Source organism: Abrus precatorius, unplaced genomic scaffold (genome assembly GCF_003935025.1).
Source record: "Abrus precatorius isolate BTA unplaced genomic scaffold, Abrus_2018 Scaffold11, whole genome shotgun sequence".
Lineage (NCBI taxonomy): Eukaryota > Viridiplantae > Streptophyta > Magnoliopsida > Fabales > Fabaceae > Abrus > Abrus precatorius.
The window spans coordinates 17829758-17851359 of record NW_020874303.1 but is presented as its reverse complement, the minus strand read 5'-3'; the positions used below and the strand labels follow the sequence as shown (position 1 = coordinate 17851359).

Sequence of the window (21602 nt, the reverse complement as noted above, 5' to 3'; positions counted from 1 at the left end):
TACCTTTTTTTAGATTCATGAGAACAGAAAAAATATAAAAATAGAGAGAAGAGAAAAAGGATAAAATATTAAACTTCTATTATTTGTTTTTGCAAAGATTAATAGATTGTTAATTTAAATGGTTCATGCTTATTTTTTTAAAAGTAAAGTCTCAAGTTTGATTTTGTGTATGAAAAAGCTAACTCCAGTTTCTTGTGTTTTTTTTTCTTTCAATTTGAACAATATTATCTCATGTGAAAAGTACTTGTAGTCTATTTATTTGTTTGAGAGACCCACGCAAAAAGTGGGTAGGGAGTCATTTTTTAAAATTAAATATTTTTTTATAAAAAATGCTAAAAAAAATATAAAAAATGTTTAAAGTTCTTTTTATTAAATTTACTTTTTTAATTAGTATAATGCTTTTTTACATTATTTATCTTTTTCTTTGTTTTAAAAAAACAAAGAGAATTTTACACTTTTTTTTAAGTATAGAAGAAAGGGATAAAAATTGAGAAAAGAGAATAAAAGCATGTTTGATTTTTTTTTTAATTTTAAAAACAGTTTTTAATTTTTAAAAATAAAATGTATAAATATATATTACATTTTATTTTAAAAACTAAAAATTATTTTTAAAATGGAAATCAAATATACTCTAAAAGTGTGATTTTATATGAGACAAGATTTTAACCTTACTCCTTCTATTCATCTCCCTCTAGCTTAGAAGTAAGTTATCATGGGGGTACCTATTCTCTGGTTATTACGCTACCGTTTTTGGGTCTGATTCATAAATCTTCAAACACAATAGGCCGAAAATGAGGCCCACAACTGTAATATTTCAGTGTCACTTTAAAGTAACGAACACCTTTAATGCACTTGGGCTCTTAAAACACTAACGTAGACTAATTAGTATAACATAGGCCTTCTTTGGGCTTGGTCAGTTTTCCCAAATAGCAGATGGCGCTAGGGTACATCAACTAATAGGTGATGTTCAAGATCAAAGAATGCTAGTTGACCAAAAAACATCGACAAAAAAAACTAATAGGTGGAGTTGGACCAAAAAAAAAGGAAAAAGAAAAAGGCAATGTACCAATCACAACACCAACAATTCTAGAATCATCACCTAGCTAGTTTCATTTTTCTTTTGGTCTTCAATCTAGGCTTTCCTGTTTTCTACGTTTTCCCTTCGTAGGCATTTACACTCTTAATATAGATATTATCAATGTTCTTAATATCAAACTCTGAATATAGTTACGAACAATTCATCTGTCAAGATATTTTTTTCTTCCCTCACTGGAGTTCTTTTCTTTTTCTATAACATTGTACATGAATAGTGTATCAAAATTAAGCTCTTAATATTAAATTATCAATATTCTAGATGCTATAGAAATATTTCTTTCAATTTTTCTTTGTTATTCATGGAAAGAAATTAATAGGTCGGTGGTAACTAGGTATTCCTGTACATAACGTGATTTCAACAGTTTATCCTAGTTGAGTGAGTTTTTTCAAACTTTTGTTACCTTTCTAGGCCTCAACTACAAAATTCTAACTTGCTTAATCGTTGTGATTTATATATAATGCAGAAATGAAAAATTACAAATTATCAAATTGATGTAAATAAAAAACTTTTAGCAATCAAATGTCTTTGATGTTTTGTCCATCTTCTAAACTTGTGTATAGCTACGAACTCCCTATAAAAGAGAAATGGGTTTTGAAATTAGAAAATTAGAAAATAAAAGTCAATTATACGTTGGTCACAAATGCATGCATTAGTATGAGTTACATGAATGAAGTCAAGAACAAAAGTAATTACATTATCCTGGTACTAAGGTAATACAAACACAAATATTTTTGGTAAATCAAACCAATGCACATGATAATTGGCTTTGATTAGATAAAAATAGTATTTAAATTATATATACGTAATTTTATATGTTAAAATATAAAATTTGAAATGAAATTATTACTCTCCTAATTAATATTTTGATTAAAAAGATAGGAAATAAAGAAGTGTAAATTTTATTTATCGCATGAGTATTATTAAATTAACATGAGACTTAGATAAAAAAAAAACGAAGACATATTTTGTGTTAATTTTAAAAATTTAAAAATAATAAAATATTTTTGTTTTTAGTGACTATTCTATTATATTAAATAAATTCAAAATAAAAGAGATCAAATTTTTATAATTAAGAAAAATTAGAAAAAATTAAAATTAAGTTCCTTTTCCATCTTTATCAATATGCTATGTCAAAATGTTTAAAAATTAGTTTAAATTCAAATTAATATTGATTAGGAATGTAATAATATTAAAGTTGAGTTTATTTAAAAAAAAGATATGTTAATTTTGATAGTATATGAAGATTTAAAATTTAAATTAAATTAAATTTAGAATAAAAATAAATAAATAATATTTAAAAGAAATAAAAGGTAATAAAAAATTCAATACTGTATGCAGTAGAACGATACAATGAAAATAATTAATGGATTGTTGAAAGTTTGTGTTTCCAAAAAATTCTGGACCATTTTGTAGAATGCACTAATAAACGGATTATTGGGCCTGCTTTATCTACATGGTGTGTATTCACCGACCCGCTAACGTTGGGAAGCGTGCACACGTGGCTTGTGCTTTGGGCAAAGAACCTCTGATAAACAAAATAATATCAAAATTACACCTAAATTAGATGATCAGTGAAGTGGACGGCGCTAATTAAGCGTGTCAAGTTTCTTTAAGAATCCGATTCTATGCTGTTTCCTCTCTTCTCTCTCTCACGTGCTCATGCTCCCTCCCTTCTATTACAAATTCACGCCCCAACATTAGAAGTAACTGTCTGTTCCTTCCATTTAACAACTTCGTTTGCTTTCGTAACTCTCGAACGTTTTCCCACTTTCCTTCGTTAAGGTTTTCTTTTGTCTTCTATCCCCGTTGAGATCAAGAGACATTTTATCTACATAGAAATGAGCAAGTTCTGGACCTTGATCACCCAACTTCATTCCCTTGCTGGGTATGCATTATTCTCTCTACATTGTATCTTCTTTCCCTTCATTTATCAATATATTGAATTACCCTTTTTCTGGGGTGAAGGTATTATCTTGAATTACTAATTCCTATACATTTCATTTTTGCAGGCCGGTGGTAACGTTATTGTATCCTTTGTGAGTGACGGATTTACTACACACACATTCTACCAACATATAATTTATGAACATTGATTAATTTCTACTTATTATTATTACAGGTGCAGTTATTTAAGAACTTAAATTAATTAATTTATCCTTTATATTATTAAAGGTATGCATCGGTGGTAGCGATGGAGAGCAAATCCAAATTAGATGACGAACAATGGCTTGCCTATTGGATCATTTATTCGTTTCTCACACTCATGGAAATGGTTCTTCAGCCTCTCTTGGAGTGGTGTGTTTGACATTGATTAATCAAACCAATGTACGATTAAATTTTGTCTTTGAAATAGAATTGTAGATCATGAAATGCGTGGAACTCCGTTTCATTTGCAGGATTCCAATTTGGTACGATGTGAAGTTATTGTTTGTGGCTTGGCTGGTTTTGCCGCAGTTCAAAGGTGCTGCTTTCTTGTATGAAAGGTTCGTAAGACAACACATTAGGACGCACATAACGGAGAGAGCGCAACACAATAAGTCTAGCGCTGGCAAGGCCAAGGTTAAGTTTGTTGACTTCATCACCTCCAAGACAGTGAGTTAACCAATCTATTCATTTCGTTTATTTTAATCAACAGTTTTTAAATATTTATTTTAAAACACACAATAAAAAGTTAATAAATAATAAAACTTTTGTTAGAACTGCAGCATTTAATGTTATTGTTGAATTTTGAATGTATTAAATCCTCTAGTTTTTATAAAAACATTTTTTGTATTATGTGTGCTTAGAGACATATCAAATTAAAATGAATTGCTTAAATGGGGTTTTAGAGTTTTCGAAATTTGATGATATTTGCGGTTGTGTTTTGATGGCGATCGAGGAAACAGGGGGATCATGATTCATGAAGCATATTGAATTATGAAGACAGTGTGTTGAGGTGAATGCTGAGCAGTGAGTGGCTTTTGACTGAAGACTCGCGTGTTGGTCTTTGGTTCTGGGATCAACTTTACTTTTTATTTGGTTAATTACGTATGGATTTGGTCACAATTTCAAATCTTAGCTTTGTTTTCTAATCGCATCATTATATGTAATGTGGTTTCTTCCGTTCACATTTGCTTTGTAATAAACGGTCATTTGAAAGATAAAAAGGGTATTGGATTACAAGGTATATTCAACGAGGAATAGGGATCTCAAATAAATGAAACTCACACAGAAATTGGTGAATGCCGCTCCTTTTTTGACCAATATTCAATGTCCCCTTCAACTTAGCCTAAGATGCAAGTAAACTAACAATTGCAATCTCATCTCCATTTGTGGGTTCTAGTTTTTAGCTCTTATAATTTTGCTTTTAATTTTTTCGCTGAATTTTTACTTTAAAAAATTATTTAAATATAAAAAAACTTTGTGCATTGTATAGAAAAAATCTATTAGCTTTTTATCGTTGTTTCGCAGCACCACCAATTGGGAGCATTATATCACGGTGAATTATAACATAAAATTACTTTGAGGGGGGATAAAATAATCTAATGATTTTTAAATATTTTTTAACCGTTTAAAATGACCCTTTCCCTACTTATGCTTTTTTCCCCCTATTTATGTGAGGACACCTTCTATTAATGTTATTATTTTCGTTGTTTTATCAATGTCAAAATTACTTAGCACTTTTTGTAATCATTGTAGTATCACTCTTTTTAGGATAATTTTGTCTTATATATAAAATTTATAATATTATCTGTTAGACTTTTTTTGGTATATACCAAATAGGACAATAGCTTAGCATGATATTGTTATTTTTATTATTATTTTATTTTCTTTATCGCATGTATTCTTATCTTATTCTAATTATCAAATAAACTCCAAAACATATTTAACGAAGTTAAGATTTATATTTGAATTTTTTTGTTTTATTTAATTACCTTGGAAGTCTACTTGACTAAAAACAATGTGAACCCTATTTGCATTTGTATACAAGGTTTTTTTAAAAGCTTTGTATTAAATTTTAGTGAAAAATAAAGGATTATATCAGCATATGTTATATTACTCTATTAGTGGAAAATACTTTAGCTACCTCTTTTGAAATCGGGGTCGATCTTTCCCATCTCAAAGATGGACTGTGATTAAAATATTTATATTTCAGTTCAAATAAATAAATGTGTGATTTTTAATTTATATTTATTTAAAACATGAAAATTAAGAAATCATAAAACATATAATGGTTTTAAAATTATACAATCACAAATAAAATATTTTTAACTTGACATTGATTTGTTTTCATTAAATTAGAGATACCTTAGAACGTGTCTTAATTCAACAAGTCAAAACTGTTTTTTTTTTTTTTTTGCATGATTTAGTTTTATTTTCTAAATTTAATTTTTATTTATAAAAAAGAAAAAACTCTATCTATAATCCCATAATCATTCTCAAGCCTAAATAAAGGAGAATTATTATATTAATCCCTCCACAACTAACACACAACTTATTGAAACGTATACATGAATTAATCATAGTGATAACATTGTTGTTGTAGTTTTTAGTTAAAAAAAAATTAGTGTATTTTTTAGGTTATTTAGTTTGACACATTTTTTTTAATCAAAATTTTACACTATTAATTTAGGGTATCCATCTTAAAATAAATACATAGAGCGGTGAGGTAAAGTTAAATTCTTATATTTTCTATGCATAATTATACTCTTAAATTCAATGCTGCATCTAAAACCATCTTTTAATTTAAATAAAGTTGACGTGATTTTATTATTTTTTAAATTATCAACTTGTTTTGATTCTAGTTGTGACACCATGAAATATTCATATGGTTAAACCTATCTTTTTCTTTTAAGAATCATACCATTTTTTAAAAAACTTATTTTATAAAATTCTCCCATAAAAGTGTTTACTCAAAGCATTTATTTATATATTATCCTTTTTTTTTTTTCTGCTCCAACATACCTTAATAGTGATTCCCCTCCCCACTCTTAGGGTGTATGCATGTTTTTCCTTTATTGAAGGGGTCCCAGTAATGCCGGCCAACCAAAATGCCTTTTGGCAAATTTTTGCAGATCACTATAAAAAAATAATTTTAACATCTTTAAAGTAAAAAAATTAGAAAAAATATTAATTATTAATGTAAAATTAATTATAGCTATAAAATATTTAAAGTAAAATTAATAATAAATAATTTTTTTTTTATTTTTTTCATATCTCTTTACTTAGACGAACAAAATTAAAAAAATGCCCCCACATGTCCGAAGAGCTCTTAGCGTTTTGCAATGACTAATAAAGCTAATAAGATGACTAAGCTATCAAACAAATACTCTAACACTTGCCGATAATCAATTGTTTTTTTTCCACTTTCTGCTTTCATTGATTGATTGGCACATTATTGTATTTATCATTCTGTGTTTCGTACTGCCTTTGCCATGCATGCACAGACTCGTAGGTGAAAGTCGGCACGTTTTATTCAATAATTTTATATGAAATAAGTGTTTAAAGTTATACTAATATTTTTTTTTATCATAAGTTATGCTAATATGATTCTCAATAAAATAAATTTAAAAACTATTCCGATGAATTTCCTTTAAAAATCTCGTTGAAATAGTTAGAATTTTATTTTTTAATATATTATTCCACTTTAAAAGAACCAAATCTATTAAGAAAGCTAAAATTTTATAAGGAGATAAATCACTTTCATAAAAGCGAGCATAATATCTACAATCAAATGCCTTTCAGAATGGAACAAATAGGAGATTACTTTATCAAAATTGACACTTAACGGTAAGCACTAAGCATAGAGAAAAACGACGCCATTAATACAATTTAACTGAATTATGAAAATTTAAAAATCTTTAATCTGGGCGTGTATCTGTAGTTTGCTGGGACGTCGGAGTCAGTTTTTTATTTACTAAAATAAAGAAGTATAAACTTATAAATAAAAGAATTAACTGATATGTGTATCATATATGTAACAAAATTTACATATAATTAATATATTTTTATGATATATTAATTTTTGAGTCTTAACTCATCAAGAGTGTGAGATGGTAAATGATTTTACTTCGCCCCATCATGACATTCTGCTGCTTATACAATACTGTATAATGCCATTCACACAATTAATATAGAAAATTAATTATAACATACGGGTCAAGAAACACGTAAGCAAAATAAAAAAAAATTAAAAAAAAATTAAAATTAAAAATAAGAAAATGTCATGCATCCCTTTAGCAAAAGAGATTTAAAAAAATATATATTATAAAAAATAAATAAATATTTTATTAAAATAAATAAGATTATTTTTTATTAAAATTTATATTGTATTTTTAAATATTAATTGTATTAAAGAATTAAATTGATGGTATATATATATATATATATATATATATATATATTAAATAGTTATATATAAATGTTACGTGAATATAAATCTCGTAATAAATAAAAATATTAAAAAATAATAGTTAAAAAATTTAAGAATAATCGATATTTTTTATAATTATAAAAAAATACTAATTATTATTACCTATAAATGAATCAAAGTAGAATATAAATTTGGCTCAATATTTAAAGCACCTGTCAAGAGTTTATCTTCATGGAAATAAACAAGCAATCATTATCATTGTCATTTTTATCAAATTTGTGTAAACATAAAGAAACTTGCATAGTGCATAGTGCATAGTGGTGTTCACTTGTTAAATGTCAGTAAATCTTAAGTTACGATTGAGACGTGTAATTAAACTGTGAGTTAGCCACTGCCATCGGGTTCTTACTTCTTACCAGCTCATGGTTCACAAAATAATATGTTTCGGAATTCTGTCATTGCCTTGAACAGTGAAACCCTCTTTTTTTGGCTATGTCCTTCGTGCCACTCATTTAAGAGGCTTCAGCTAGAAGAAATGTTAAAGGAAAAGCTAAAGAGCTTCTTTAACAAAAATCTATCCCACTTCTCTACCAGTATAAGACCAAAGAAAGAGAGGGAAAAAAAGAGATACCGAGGCTTTCTTGAGGAGATTCTGTAGCCAATATCGAGAGCAGTCAAAATGTTATTCTTTTCTTAATGGGAATGTTGGGGTGCAACAACTTACAAATGGTAGCTTTAATTAATCAATTAATAAATTATATTTAATTTGGCACCCAAAATCCCAAAGTTTCAAATTGTTGTGGAATCACAATCAGGGAAGCAATGAACATTATTTGATTAATTATTTTTTGTTGTGCAACCAATATTTTTAAGTTATCACAAAGGAACTCGTTTAACTTCCAGGTTAGCGCAAATTAATTATACAAAAGTCTTCCAATGAGATGAAAATAAGAACTGCCCTCATACAATTAGGTGAAAAAAAATTGAAAATGATTAAGATTTGAAATGAAAAAGGGCCAATAAACGCCACGCCACCATGTCCCATAACTTTTTAAAAAGCTGTTAATTAAATTCCTTATCAAATAATGAAAAAGTAGCATGTGAACAATATTACCAATCAACCCTTTTCCTCAATCTATATAACTTGCCGTTTCTTATGCTCTTAGCTCAGTGAAATAATTTCTTCCCAATACTCTCCAAACCCACCTTAAAAAGACAAGTCGAGCATAATGGATCCTACACAAATCAAGAAGATTCAAGCCATGAAGAGGTATAAGAGGCGTCAATTCCTAGATAATTTGTATTTCTATTTCTTCTCTACCTTAACTTGCAGTTTTATCTTTTTTTTCACACTGTGCCTACCCTATCTTTCTTCTCATGTTCGGGTCTTTTTCTTGGTGCACATCTCAAGTTTAATACCAATCTTGTTGAGCTCAAAGCTAATATTCATCATAGGCAACCTCATAATTTTTTTCCTTTTGGTAAACTCTAGAATCCTTTCCTCAGATTCATCTTCAACTTCTGTGGTTTACTATGATGAGTACATTCATAGCAGTCAAACTAGAATGCCTCATATTCCAGCTACTGAAGTCAACAAAGCTAAAACATTGGAGAAACTACATTTTGTGGAGAATATGGACAAGACTTTGGAGGATGGACCCAACAGTGTGGACTTAAAAGGTAATGGGTGGGTTAAGAAAGCTACAGAAGCATGGCTAGGCAAAGAGGTGGAGAATCTAGAAGGAGGAGATGAACAAAGTTTTCTTTCTTCTTCTGATGAATTGAACAAAAGGGCTGAGGATTTCATTGCAAGGGTCAATAGGCAGAGAAAGCTTGAACTTATCCTTCTCAAGCATGATAATTACTAATTCTTAGTTAATCATGTTCGAGATAGGAACCTTACATTAACTTTTTACTAGAAAATTTTTCTAACCATAAGGTTGGAATCTGAAACTCGAAATTAAACATGTACCCTTAATCAATTACCTTAATAATTGCAGGTCTTTAGTATAGGAAACTTTTTATTCTTGATTAAACTATCTTTTTAAAATGATTTTTCTTTAAAATTTTATAAACTATAGTTAATTATTATTCAATTTCTTAACAATAATATATTCATAATTAATTATTTTGAAAGTAAATTTACAATTAATTATCATAAGGAAAGTTTTATTCTTATTTATAAAGGTAGAAAAGAAAATCACTTATCAACACATATGAATGCTCTTAAAGATAATTTTTTCAACTAAATATGAAAACTCTTACATAGTCTGCAACCAAGCGATACGGTAAAAAACGTTTTCAAAATATTATAAGAGTCGCTACTAAAGTTTATTTTAAGAAAATCTTAGAAAAAACTTTTTTAAAATAGTATAATCTTTGAAACAAAAAATGAGTTCGGAAATCATTTGCGTATGAGAAATGTGTTAGCACCCCACAACGTCCGTTTAAAAACGATTACCTTAAATTAATTATGCAAATTTATCTTAATTTTAAAAAATATTTATTTAACCCCTAAACAATAATTTTTTTTATTTTCACTTTAAAAGAAGAAAAATTATTTATTAAGATATTGTTTGGGTATTTTAACAAAGAGAAAATTTATTTTGATTTGACGGGTCCGTTTCTTGCTCTTACGTATCCCCGAGTGCAATAGAGAACTCAAAATCACATAATTCTATCTAAAAATTGTGAAATTAGTTGATTAAAATAAAGTTTAGTAAAGAAAATTTGTTTTGAGATTAAAATTATTTTCATAAAATTATAATGTTTAGAATACAAGATAATACGGTTATACATGTACCCTACGAGAAACAATACAATAAGTGAAGGAAGATCACACAACTATATTGCAAATCGTTAAAAAAAAATTTTGTTCGTAAATAAAGTATTTGAATTTGAATTTTGATTATGATTAATGTTGAAAGACATTTAAGATAACGTAAGCTATACATAAATCTCTTTTAATTTTGGACAATCAATGACAATGTAAATCGCACATCGATGTTGTGAAAATTTGTATAATAAAATGAAGAAGAGATTGGTTGTTTAATTTATTAAATTAGAAGTATGATTTAAGAAAATTAAAAATATGAAATTAATTCTATTTAATGAAATGAATAAAAAAAATAAAAACTTTGTTTGATAAATTTATGTTATATAGAACTTAAAGTAATATTGGTATGGATAGGTTCTAATAATTTATAATGCGTAAAGGTAGAGTTGCTACACATTAGCATTATAAATTATTGTGTTAATAAAATAATTTTTATTGATTGATTAATAAAATAGTTATTATAGGGAATACATTTTGATTGATTATTAGATAATCTTTTTAATTAATTAAAGATAACATATGTCAAATTAATATTGTCTAAAGCCTCGGTAATATAAATACACATAGACTTTATCAATTTATAACACACAACGATAAAGAAGTTACACGTTAATATTATAAATCGATACACTTATATATTATGCATTTATTTAATAAATCAAAAATATGATTTGTAAGCCATAAAATAAGAGAGTATAGAACATGAAATTAAATTACATCAACGTCTAAAACTTATCCAATGCAATAAAAGATGATCATATTAAAGAACAATATAAATAAATAATTAAAATAAATAAATAACATGCAAGATGTAGTGAGAATCTAATATGATTGTATAAATCAAGATTTGAACGGTCTCTAAATCTAATTTAACTATTTTGTTACCATTATTATTTTTTAAATTAATTAATAAATGAAATTAAAATAACCAAGATTATAACTCATGGAACCACAAAACATGCAATTTCAAATTCAAATAAAAAAAGGAGTAAAAAGTTGATTTGTAATTAAGGCTATTAGCTTTTAACTTTTAGCTTTAGGCCCTTAGGCCTTACGTACTGTAGAGTAGTGCAGGGACTTGTCCAATCCATTCATATTACAGGGTTAATAAAAATATTAATATTTTATTTTTAAACAAAGTATTTGAATTTGAATATTAATTGCGATTAATGTTGAAAGAAAATTTAAGATAGCATAAGCTATACATAAATCTCTTATAATTTATTGGATGATTGAAGGGAATGTAAATTACATATCGATGTTACAAAAATTTGTATGGTAAAATGAAGAGATGATTGGTTACTTAATTGATTAAAATTAGAAAGATGATTGAAGAAATTTTAAAATATAAAATTAATTTCATTTTAATAAAAGAAATAAATTTATTTGAATTGATTAAAGAAGATTCTTTGTAATAAAAATATTAAAACTTTTATTTGATAGATTTATATTGCATAAGACCTAAGGTAACGCTGACACACAAAAGTCTTTACGATTTAAAATGTATAAAGGTAGAGACGCTACATAGTAATACCATAAATAATTGCAGTAATATAATAAAGGTGTTTTAACTTAATTAAATAAATAGATTATTTTTTTATAATAGAAAATAGGAAAATATTTTTAATTAGATGATATAATTTAATTAAATAAAAATGTAATTGATTGGTTTTATAAGTTAAATTAATTTTTATATAAATTGATGGTGTATAAAACTTAAGGTAAAATTGGTTCACATAGATTTTAACAATTTATAATACATTAAGGTAGAATTGCTACACATTAGCGTTATAAATTATTGTATTAATAAAATAAATTTTTATTTAAATTGATTGATTATTAAATTAACATTTAGTGGGAGTCACATCTTGATTAATTATTAAGATAATTATATAATTAATCAAATACAACATATAATAAATTTATATTGCATAAAGTCTAAGTAACATAAGTACACATAAACTTTATCAATTTATAACACATGATAATAAAGAAGTTATACGTTAGCATTATAAATTGATGCAATTATATATTATTTAATTATTTGATAAATTAAAAATATGATTTTTAAACCATGAAATAAGAAAATATAGAACATAAAATCAAATTACACCAGCGTCTAAAACTTATTCAATACAATAAAAGATAATAATAATAAAGAACAATATAAATAATAATAAAAATAAATAAATAACATAAAAGATATAGTGAAAATTTAATATGGTTGTATGAATTTAAGACTTGGTGTCTAAATCTAACTTAATTATTTTGTTACCATATTATTCTTTAAATTTATTAATAAATGAAATTAAAATAACCAACTTTAAAAAAATAAAAGGTAAGATTCCAGCAAAATAAATAAATAAAAATAAAAAATAAGATATTTTTATTTTATTAATTAAATCAGAATACGTTTAGAAAAAAATTGTTATTTAAAAAATAAAAATAAATGAATAAAAAAAAACGAATAAAAATAATATTAACAAAAAAGATTACAAGCTGAATGATTAGGAAGTATCTTAGAAGTTTCTACTTTCTCATTTTTCTTTATTTTATTTTGTTACATTTTTTTTTAAACCAAACAAATAAGTTATGCATGTTTTTGAGACTCAAATAAGATCGTGCTGTGTTCTTGTCCAATAACCACTCAAAAATTAAATAAATGAATAAAAATAAAAATTTTATTCAGACGCACACCAATTCATATTTTTATCACTATACTAAAGTCATTTATTTTTTTTTTATTTTTTTGGTTAGTAGCAATTATGAGACCCATTTATCTTACCTAACTCTGATGCCTCACATAACCACAACATGAAGTTTCAGATTCAATCAATAAAAAAAGTCGCTATTACTTTTAGTTTTTGTCTTTCGGCCTTATGTATTGCAGAGTTCTTTCACATCACACGCTCTCATAGTCAATAAAAATATATTAATATTTAAATAACATAAAAAATAAAAAAATAATTAAATAGAGAGTAATAAAAGCTAGGACATTTTTATTTATCATCATTCCTAACTTTGTTGCCTCCGTTAAGGTAACATTTTCTTTTATTATTCAAGAAACATTCAAGAGTAAGAGCAAAGAAATACTTTAAATGAGAATAAACTTGACCAGATATTATTGAGAGGTGACTACAATAACTCTTGCGACAATCAACAATGCTAATTTTTTGCTTCTTTTTTGTATTTTTTTTTATAAGATCTCTCAAAAGAAAGTTGTTATCTCTTCTAAAAATTTTATTTTTCTTTCTCCGGTCTTTCTCTTTAAAACGGAAAATTTATTATAATATTGTAAATTAAAAAACAATTTATTATTTTATAGTAAATCTGAAACAATTTCTCAATCTGAGATTTTTTTGCCACGTGAATCAAATTTTTGCCAAACGGCTAGCGAAAGTATTAATTTTTGAATTTTTTAATATCTATTTCGCCACAAAAGTACGAAATATGACTTCTTAGAACGGTTAAATTAAAACCGCTCTCTAAAATAGAGTTATGAGAGCGGTTCCTTTTGAACCGCTCTCTAAAATAGAATATTGAGAGCGGTTCCAAAGGAACCCCTCTCTAAAATAGACTTATGAGAGCGGTTTTAAATTAACCGCTCTAAGAAGTCATATTTCGTATTTTTTGTGGCGAAATAGATATTAAAAAATTCAAAAATTAATACTTTCGCCAGCCGTTTGGCGAAAATTTAATCCACGTGCCCCAGATTGAGAAATTGTTTCAGATTTGCTATAAAATAATCAATTGTTTTTTAATTTACAATATTATAATAAATTTGCCCTTTAAAACTATGACCCTCTTTCTAAAAAACTTTGTTGCTACCTCTTCTAAACTTTTTTTCCTACTTGAAAGCTTGTTACCTCCTCTTCGAAAAAAAATTTCCAGAGAAAAAGTTATCTTTTTCAGATTTTTTACTTGAGTTTTTATACCCCTTTCATCTCACGTAGGGTTTTTTTACAAAATGTCAACGTTCTAAGTTTTTCTTTCTTGTGTATGAAGTCAGTTTTGAAATTGTAGTGTAAGCCTGTATGGTGCAAGGCTTTCATTTCCGATCTTTCTCTTTTTTCAAAATTTTCTATTTTTCTGTAAAATAATTTTATCTTATTTTTATAAATTAAAAAAAATTTGGAGGCCATCTCAGATATGCAAAAATTGGTATTCACAGTGGGATTATTCACTTTTGAGACATAAGGTTTATTATAATGAGACCTTTGATTAGGTTTGTTGTCATACCTTTTCTTATTAGCTTGTATCATGTTTGCCCTCGATGTTAATGCCTTTGCCCTTGAAGCCTTGAGTTCTTTTCTATTTGTATCCTCAATAATAATGTGAGTGATAAGTTGAGCTACAGATAGCGGTTTATTCTTATGCTTTATTTGCTACTTATAATTTTTCCAAGATTCTGGTAATTTTTCAATTAGTAGTCCAATGACAAAATTCTCAAGCAGTGTGATTTTCTCATCTTTCATGTCTTCCAGCAGCTTATGGTATTCATTGATTTGAATCTTGATATCTTCTTCATCGTTCATCTCCTACTTATAATAGTGTCCGATAATGAACTTCTCTCTTATTAGCAGAAGTCCAGTCTTCTAACAATTTTGGGGTAGCATTTGAATATGGTTTCGGTTGTGCGAGAGCATGAGCTACGCCATGCAGGTCAAGAACAGAATAGATACGCTCCTGCCATCGTTTAAAGTTTTTCCTTAGAACATTTCTATTTTTGACACGTTTGGAAAAGATTTTGCATAGTTAACTACGGGAACAATTGGAGTAGGTAGATCCACGTTGATACCATTTTCATGGTTATTTGCAACGTTGTTGATAGAGTTTTCATTATTTATTGATTCAGCCATAACCTTAAGATTGTTGTCAATATGACCTGAAGTAGCTTATCAATAATTTAGTCTGAGGCGTGTACAACACTGTCCTTAAAGATTATTTCAGTACAGTAAAAAATCCTCCAAGATACAGCAGACTCTTTTTGTCTGAATGTACAAGATTCTCAAGAACTAGCAAGCTTGCTCAACTCATAATTCAAAGAAATAAATATAATAAAAGTCTGTGCATCTTTCGTGCAATTTTTTGAAAAAATTTAAAATACTTTAATCACTATAATTGCTCACATAAATGTTACATATAACTGAAGATATAAATAATAATAATTATTAAATTAGAGTAATAAAATAAAATAATTAATAATTTTTTTTAAAATATAATTATATTATTTTTAACAGGATATACACGTGAGTTGAGTGTTCCCACCAAGTGAAAAAGTGCCACAAAAGAAGGAAGTAAAATTAGGACACATAAATATTAAATTAAGAATGAAAAAAAAGTAAAATTTATATATTTTTAAATAAATTCTGGTTAATAATTAAAAATTGTGTTAAAAAAATATGTCAAACAATGTATTGCTAGCATTTTTAGAATTTTTTTTTTAAGAAGGACAATGTTTTAATTTATAAAAAAATATATAAGCTAATTATATTATCAATGTTATTATTAAACTGTCAAAAATAAATACTTTATATAATATTATATATTATCATTTTTATCTTTCACTTATACTGTATCTTTTCTACTAAAAAAATACATCAAGATATAAAAGAGAAGTCCAAAGATATCCCCACCCATCTATACAACAAAACATTCATCTGTAACGGGTATATATGGAACGATTGTAGAAATCATTGTATCATTTTTCACAAAAGGCCAAATGATTAATTGATCCTCCGGCCAAGGTGGTGACCGATTCAGAGAAACAATAAGATCATCATTGGCATTGAAACGCAAATAGAATCGTCCGCGAACAATAGTCACCGATATGGTTGTGTCTCTGAGATACGTGTCTTTTACTTAGCATGCAGAGTGACACCTTACCTATACTTTTTTTTTCTACTTGTAACACCTATCCCTTTCCCATGTTGCTTCCTTGTTTATAACTAAACCCCCCCAAATTGAAATGCAACCTTGTTGATCGCATAGTTTCAATTTGCATGAGTCATGGACCTTATTCATAAATTCCTGAACTTAGTTGCTCCTCCAACCACCTTCTTTTCCCTCTGCCTCCTCTTACCACCTTATTGGACTTTCAAGTTCTTCCTTTCCTTCATTAATTCAATCTTTTCTGAAAATGTTGCTGGTAAAGTTGTTCACATCACAGGTGCTTCCTCTGGTATTGGCGAGGTAATTCACCCATATATATATATATATATATATATATATATATAAACTTAGTCCGAATAGACTGCATTGCGGAAGAGTTTATGTATAGTTTATGAAAATAGTTAATGCCTTATTTCAACGGACTCCTTAAAATACTTTATAAAAATGCTTTATGTTTTATTTTAATAAACTTTATCATTAAATTTATGGTATAAGTTTTTATATAAACACAATTTATGATTAAATAAAAAATTAATTAAATTGTGTATCCTAATACTCCAAATTGATATGTGACATCTGGAATAACGATAATAATAGTAATATTTAATAAGAACCTAGCTTAAAGTTTTTCATGTGTCATTTGTCTCATTGATTGCTCTTATCCTACTCGAATCCGACCTGGGTCAGTAAAATTCAAATTATATAAAAAAATGTTGTAGCAAAAAAATTATCTGAGTCCTTTAGAAGTTATGTAGTAATTGCTCTTCAATCAATTGGATTAAAGTTTTAATTATTTATCTAACAGAGATTTTGAGCAGTTACATTATCCTTGTATTTTAATTTGTGCAGCATTTGGCGTACGAGTATGCTAGAAGAGGTGCTCGCTTAGCACTTTCTGCAAGGAGGGAGACTGCACTACGAGAAGTTGCTGATAAAGCGCGTGATTGTGGATCTCCTGATGTTATTATAATGCGTGCAGATGTTTCTAAGGTTGAAGATTGTAGCCGATTGGTCGATGAAACTGTGAATCATTTTGGAAGATGTATGTTATTTTAGAAATTAAATTCTTCGAATCAATTCATTACACATTGACCCACTGTAACGATAATTAATGTAATGCAGTGGACCATTTGGTAAATAATGCCGCAATCAGCGTTGCCACCTTGTTTGAAGATGCAGATGATATCACCAATTTGAGACCTATAATGGTAATTAATTGGTCGTATTTAATCTGCTTAATTATTTTTCCCGTGTAGCTAGTTGTGCATATTTTACTATGTATTTTTCTTTTCCCTCTTTCATAAGTAGTCTTCATGCTCTTTGCTGGTATGGTGCTGCATTGTTAATTTTGATATGATGCATAAAAATAAAGGAAAAATAGTTCAATAGTAAACTCATTTCTTCTACTTTATAAAATTAACAGTCCCAGTAGTTCAAATATACAGGAGAGGAACAAATTTTGAATGGAATAGAGGGAGGGCTCCCCTTGTTTAGAAGGGTAATATTACCTAGTTTGATTTGAAGAGAAGGGAAAATATGAATATTTTGTTATATAATATAAGTATGTAATTGAAGAGATGAGATGGAAACAAAGTTTTGAGACAATTTTGTATATACAGACATAATTTTAATTTGCATAATCTAAAAATTATTAACCGTTTTTTCTTCCCTCTAAATCCCCTATTATTATTGAAAGGGAGGCAAAAATAGGAGAGGAATTATAGTTTCCTTATCAAATAATCAGTTTATTTCCAACTCTCGAGTTTGGTCACTAGGACTAATTTGAGTCTTCAGCTACTTAGTTCCTGGTTGTCAAGTTAATTGCTTTTTGCAGGAAACAAACTTTTGGGGATCAGTTTACACAACCCGTTTTGCTTTACCGCACCTGAGAAAGAGCAGAGGTAAGATAGTGGCCATGTCATCAGCTGATTCTTGGATGCCAGCACCCAGAAGGAACGTGTACAATGTAAGTGACATAAAAGCCTTAGAGAGAATTCATAAGGTAGAATTAAATACATCTTTGGGTTCAATTGATGTTCAATTATTCATTTCACACCACACAGGCAAGCAAAGCAGCATTGGTGAGTATGTATGAAACATTGAGGGTAGAAGTTGGGTCCCAAGTTGGTATAACAATCGTGACACCCGGTTACGTAGAATCTGAAATGACCAAAGGGAAGTTCTTATTGAAAGAAGGCAAGATGGACGTGGACCAAGATTTAAGAGATGTAGGCAAATTAAACCTTCCATTTCATATATTATTCTTTTCCATGCCAATGTCATTACTTCGCTGGTTTTAATTTAAATAAGATTTTTTATCATGAAAATTGACGATGCAGGTGGAAGTGAGCGCAGTGGCAGTAGAGTCGGTGAGTGAGTGTGCCAAAGCCATAGTCAGTAGCACGTTGAGGGGAGATAGGTACCTAACGGTACCTGCGTGGTTCAGAATGACGTACGTGATAAAAATGTTGTGTCCAGAGATAGTGGAGTGGAGCTTCAGAATGTTGTATTTGACAGAATCAAGAACTACACCTGCAAGGGAAGCCCCCAGCAAAAAGATATTGGATGCCACTGGTGCCAAGAAGCTTCTTTATCCCTCTTCAATCCAATCTCCTGATGTCAAGATTGAGTGATTAACCAACATAAAACCTTGAAACAGCGATTGCGTATGTGTATCTTATTCCTGTTCTTGTTACATGTTTTTTCGTCAACGTTTCTTATGTTTATTTTCTTCTCAAAGTCCGTTCTCGTCTCTTACTCTTCTGTTTTGAGACTGTTACATGCTTTTATGTTCTGCTTTTATCCACACTCATGTCTTTTTCACAAAATTTTAGATTAAGGAGTGAGGTAGGAACTAGGAAGAGGAGTGGTGAGTGAGACAGATTTTAAAAAATATTGTAAAAAGGTGGTGTTACAAATGAAAAGTGTTATTCATTATCTTCTGGTGTGTCTACTCTACTTTCGTTTTGAAGGAATAATATTTTTTAAGGCATTTTTTATTATTAATTAAAATTTACTATAAAAATTAAAAGAAATATTTTTATAATTTCATATTTTTAATATTTAAAGCTAAATTTGTAGATTAGTCTATTACATTTTTTTAACTTTTTAATTTATTTTTCACATTTTTATTTAACTTCAAAAAGTATTTTGTTAAATTTATTGTTAATCTTCTTTCTCCCTCTCTCTCTCTCTCTCTCTCTCTCTCTCTTTCATTCCACATCTCCCATATTCACTAGCATTGAATTCACGCTCGTCGCTATCGTTTTTGCTGTAATTTTCGTTATTATTGCACTAAACTTATGTTCTGTTGTTCTTTAATTACATTGGCAAAATTGGCTTCAATTTATGCCTTTGACATTGGCATCTCTGTCGTTATCTCTTTTCTCTCTTAAGAGGGGTCTGTAAGGATACATAAAGATAAAATACAACGAAAGAATCATAAATTTTCAAGTTTTGATGAAAATAATTAAATAAAGAAGAGAGATAAATAAAGATAGTATATAATAAAAATAATAAAACAAAATATAAATTATATATAACTAATTAAAAAAATACTATTTTATTACAATTAATATAATTTTTAAAATTATTTTTATTTAATACAGGAGTCTAATTATAATAAATTAATAAACCAATGTTTTAGAATAATAATATAATATTTTTTTACATATAAATGAATCTAGAACTTACACATTGTTTTAAATATTATTGTTTTTTTTAATTTAAGTTTTGTTTAAATAAAATTTGGTAGTGATTTTTTTGAATTTTTTAATATTTATTTTAATTAATATTTTTAAAAAACTATGACTCATGTTGTAACATAACTCAACAAAATAAATTATTATATTTTATTATTTAATAAATACTAAAAATAAAAAATATATATATTGTCTTTTTATCATATCCAGCCTTAGGATATAAAAGAATTTGTTGAAACTTACTGTATATTTTTTGAAGTTTAAATTGGGCAAAAAGTGTTATAAAGATATGAATAATGGTTAAGGAAAGCAGGAAAAAAAAGAATATAAAGGAGAAAATTTGTAGAAATTAATATTTTTATAAAAAACTTATTTAAAATATTTAAAAAATTAAAAAAGTTAGAAGACCTGACAATTAAAAAATAAATATACTAATTTAACTTTTTAAAATAATATATCGTTTTTTTTTCAAAATATAATAAATTTAAAAACAATTTCCCAATTGAAAAGCTGGTGGATTCCAGCTTTGTGGCAGTTTTTACCTGACAGTTGAAATTTGTTCAAAAACTAGTGACATTTGATTTGATATCAAATAGTAACGGGTAAGGAAAAAGCAGGCGTTTGTCATTTCATGCACGCTTTATCTTACGTTATTTGAAATTTTCGTTATTGGATCGCTTTCTATGCGACGTTGTACGTTGTAAATCTATACTATGAGTTACGGTGACCTTACCTTTTAGTGGTATTGAATATTCTATTTCAGATTTATTATTCTTTTAATATCTTCAAAATTAAAAAGTATTTATAATTTTTTAAAATAAACTAATAATTTCAATTTTTATTAATATAAAATTAATAATTATGATTATTTTACATATAAAAAAAACATAAAATACTCTTATTTTACATAATTTACCTTGTAAGTTCGAGAACTTCTTACTTGTAAATATATACTAATTAATAGGCATAAGTGGGTCTCAAGCTACTTCGAATAGTCAATTTCATGTTGTATAGCAAAAAAATAAAAAATAAAAAAACCTCATTTACAAGAGTCACTATCGATAATTTTATTTCAGGCAGAGAATATATTTTTTAATTATCTTATTTTGAAATTTTTTAAAATTTTGCGATATTAAAAAAAAAAACGATATATCACTGGGTTTGATACGGGCAAAACTAGAGTTGCGCAGTATTCCCCTGCAAAAATCATAATCTTTCATTTTACATAAGGTGGTTTACATTAAAAAATTTCATTGAAAAGTTACCTAACTTGTCCCCAACGTGTATTACAAATTGGGAAAGTCATGTCATATTCAATGATTTATTATTTTTTTCCAGTTAATGCCCTTTAATTCTAAACTACTAACGTGTCCTGCTCCATCTTCAATATATTTTACGTGCAAGGATTTTTTTTTTTTTAAGAAGTGTTGTATTTTTTAACTTTTTAAAAAAAAATTCTTAATATTTTTAATTTCCTGGTAACATAAATATTTAATATGTTTTAATATTTTTATTTTATATATAAAATATATACGTTAAGGAGTGTTAAATGGATTTTTAAATGTTTTTAAAATAAATACTAAATATTTTAATGTTTCTTATATAATAAATATTTTATTTTTTAACAAAAAAATTGAGAAAAAACTACTTTATTTCTCGAAATCATTATCCTAATTGCATTTTTGGCTTTCATATATTAAATTAAGAATATAAAATACACTTTAA

General features: G+C 27.1%; 3 protein-coding genes across 3 annotated transcripts; all 3 read left to right on the top strand.

The window, feature by feature from the left end:
* The first annotated feature begins 2934 nt into the window (after window positions 1-2934).
* LOC113855736 (HVA22-like protein e) lies at window positions 2935-3697 on the top strand. Its single transcript, XM_027487365.1, has 4 exons — window positions 2935-2981; window positions 3106-3132; window positions 3269-3391; window positions 3493-3697. Exons 1-4 carry the CDS (start codon window positions 2935-2937, stop codon window positions 3695-3697), a joined length of 402 nt encoding a protein of 133 aa, XP_027343166.1.
* Window positions 3698-8677: 4980 nt separating this feature from the next.
* LOC113856629 lies at window positions 8678-9316 on the top strand. Its single transcript, XM_027488546.1, has 2 exons — window positions 8678-8863; window positions 8993-9316. The coding sequence occupies exons 1-2, from the start codon at window positions 8678-8680 to the stop codon at window positions 9314-9316; spliced, it is 510 nt and encodes a 169-aa protein (XP_027344347.1).
* Window positions 9317-16293: 6977 nt separating this feature from the next.
* Window positions 16294-18809, top strand: LOC113856235 (11-beta-hydroxysteroid dehydrogenase 1B-like). The gene is made up of 6 exons (XM_027487970.1): window positions 16294-16476; window positions 17026-17218; window positions 17299-17384; window positions 18011-18142; window positions 18240-18404; window positions 18516-18809. The coding sequence occupies exons 1-6, from the start codon at window positions 16294-16296 to the stop codon at window positions 18807-18809; spliced, it is 1053 nt and encodes a 350-aa protein (XP_027343771.1).
* Window positions 18810-21602: the final 2793 nt, after the last annotated feature.

Coding starts and splice junctions, on each gene's coding strand:
- LOC113855736 (XM_027487365.1), top strand. CDS start 2,935: ATGAGCAAGTTCTGGACCTTGATCACCCAACTTCATTCCCTTGCTGG. Junction 3,133..3,268: donor GTAACGTTATTGTATCCTTT/GTGAGTGACGGA, acceptor ATATTATTAAAG/GTATGCATCGGTGGTAGCGA. Junction 3,392..3,492: donor CTTCAGCCTCTCTTGGAGTG/GTGTGTTTGACA, acceptor TTTCATTTGCAG/GATTCCAATTTGGTACGATG.
- LOC113856235 (XM_027487970.1), top strand. CDS start 16,294: ATGGACCTTATTCATAAATTCCTGAACTTAGTTGCTCCTCCAACCACC. Junction 16,477..17,025: donor CTTCCTCTGGTATTGGCGAG/GTAATTCACCCA, acceptor TAATTTGTGCAG/CATTTGGCGTACGAGTATGC. Junction 17,385..18,010: donor CCAATTTGAGACCTATAATG/GTAATTAATTGG, acceptor TGCTTTTTGCAG/GAAACAAACTTTTGGGGATC.
- LOC113856629 (XM_027488546.1), top strand. CDS start 8,678: ATGGATCCTACACAAATCAAGAAGATTCAAGCCATGAAGAGGTATAAG. Junction 8,864..8,992: donor TGGTGCACATCTCAAGTTTA/ATACCAATCTTG, acceptor TATGATGAGTAC/ATTCATAGCAGTCAAACTAG.